Source organism: Notothenia coriiceps, unplaced genomic scaffold, assembly GCF_000735185.1.
Source record: "Notothenia coriiceps isolate Sejong01 unplaced genomic scaffold, NC01 NC01_scaffold00009648, whole genome shotgun sequence".
Classification (NCBI taxonomy): domain Eukaryota; kingdom Metazoa; phylum Chordata; class Actinopteri; order Perciformes; family Nototheniidae; genus Notothenia; species Notothenia coriiceps.
The window spans coordinates 99,760-101,899 of NW_011342349.1; the positions used below are offsets into that span (position 1 = coordinate 99,760).

The 2,140-nt window shown below is 44.5% G+C and overlaps 1 protein-coding gene across 1 annotated transcript in view; it reads right to left on the minus strand.

The window, feature by feature from the left end:
- Positions 1 to 1,705: 1,705 nt before the first annotated feature.
- Positions 1,706 to 2,140, minus strand: part of LOC104945415 (peripheral-type benzodiazepine receptor-associated protein 1-like) — a 41,553-nt gene continuing 41,118 nt past the window's right edge. The window contains exon 8 of the mRNA XM_010771077.1: positions 1,706 to 1,719. Coding sequence (XP_010769379.1) covers positions 1,706 to 1,719 — 14 coding nt within the window. The remainder of the gene's footprint in view (positions 1,720 to 2,140) is intronic.

The window sequence follows — 2,140 nt, forward strand, 5'->3', positions numbered from 1 at the left end:
CCCCCTATGTGACGTCACACACCACTAATAAAATAATTCCTTTACCCTGCTTACACCTATATGCCGTGAGCTGATTATCGAGCCTTCATTGTAACAGCGCGGGTACACTGTGTGTGTGTGTGGGGATTGTTGCAGTAGAACATTCCACTGTGGCGACCAGTACATTAATGGGAAACCCTAAATGTTTGAGCACCCTCTATGAAAACGTCAAGCTACCCCACAGCACCCCCCAAAAATAGAATCTCTGGCGCCGCCACTGAGCCTGACTATTTGTGTTGGGGGGGGCCCGACTTTTTTTTTTCTCCAAAGGGGGGGGCCTGACAGAAAAAAGTTTGAGAACCACTGCACTAATACCACAGTACTGGCAAAACGGGAGGAGCCGAGTGAAAAACAAGCGCCCCTCATCCCAATCCAACCACACCGCAGTATTTTTTTCTTTTTTTTTACCCAAAAAATATATTGTATATTATCGGGGCTATTAATACTTTTATCGGGTTTATCGGGATGACGTCATAATTCCTAATATCGGACCGATAATTATCGGGCCGATAATTATCGTGCACCACTAGTTTATGACTACAGTTCCTATTGGAAAACCAGATGGATTTCTGATTGGAAAGCCTCTAATTCTAATTAAACATCTAGAAAAAAGTCTAATTGGACATCCTCAGAAGCTCCAAAGTCACTGCTTGACTCCTCAGTGACAAGTGATTGACATGGAGTTGTCCCCGCCCCCCTCCCTGCAGTGGATTGGACGGTGGCCAGAGGACGAGGTGTCTCAAGGAATCCCTGTGTCACCAGAGAAGCTTTGGCACACACAGACACAGGCAGAGATAAAACACACTGCAGATAACCTCACACCCAGGACTATTTACTCTCGACACACACTTCCCCCGGCTCTAGGTCTCGTAATGGGATCCTCTCTGAAACTCAAAGAGGACGCTGGTCTCTAGGTGTGTTCCCTGGTAACACAAACACACCTCCCTCAGAGGAAATGCTCTTTCTTTGAGAGCATCTTCAGTCCTGTTCATTGTGTACGACCCGCTGAGGCATGCCACGACCTGCTGTGTGTGGGTACCAGTGTGTTCTTCTGTTTCTTGTGTGTGTGCTTCCGTCAGACTGCCTTGAGTGTGACCTTGTATTGAACACAGAAAAGTGATCAATACACGGTGCCGCAGCTTGCCCAGAGGGGCAGGAGCAAAGTGGAATAATTGTATTACTGTTGTGCCATGCTGAGATATTCATAACTCTATTGATTATTTAAGTGAATCAATGATAAGGGCGGCCATCAGAAGACCTCAATAAATCTTCCAGCTTTGAATCTGTGTCAGGCTGAAACTACGCTTCATTCTCAAGCAAGCTGAAGTCTTATCTTCAAGCTGTGATTTTCTGCAGCTGAACAAGCACAACAGACTCACATCCAATGCTCTTTTGTTTTGCTTTTTGGTTTGCTTGACTGGTTGTTAAGCACAAGCCCATCTACCTGCCATATTTCCTCTGTCCCCTAAAGAAAGAAGGCTTCCAGAAAAACCGAACAGATGGCTGGACTGCTTGATGATACGCAGTGCTCCACACGGTGGAAACTTCCAGTGTTTTACACTGACGCAATTATCTGTAATGAATTGAATTAGCCTACCAAGCTAGGAATGGCATCAGTGAAAAACACAACACAGAGAGAATCAGATTCTTGTCATGGCACTCCGCTTCAAGGCCTCTGTTCTTTCACAGGGAGAAACAGATGTGTTAGTTTTATGCAAGTGCGTTTGGATGAGGCTCAAGTGAGACTTTGGTCTCTGGCTGGCTGTTCTGTATGGCTGTTCTGTATGTACTGCTGAATCCACAGAGGTGTCTCCCTGACTCTGTGAAAACAAGAGCCTTGTGACGGATAATTATATAGTTTGTCACTTAGAGCTTCACTGTTACCATGGTTACATACTGCATATAAAGTCCAGAACAGTCTGAGTTCTCAAACCGTCTCTTGTCTTTTAGGGATGTAACGATATATCAAATATCGCGGTAAATAAATGTCTCAATACCGTCGTGAGACTGACCAAATATACCGCGATTTAAAAAAAAAAAAAAAGGTTTTTAAACCTTTATTCAACCAGATGGTCCCATTGATAGCTATTACGTAAGTTAA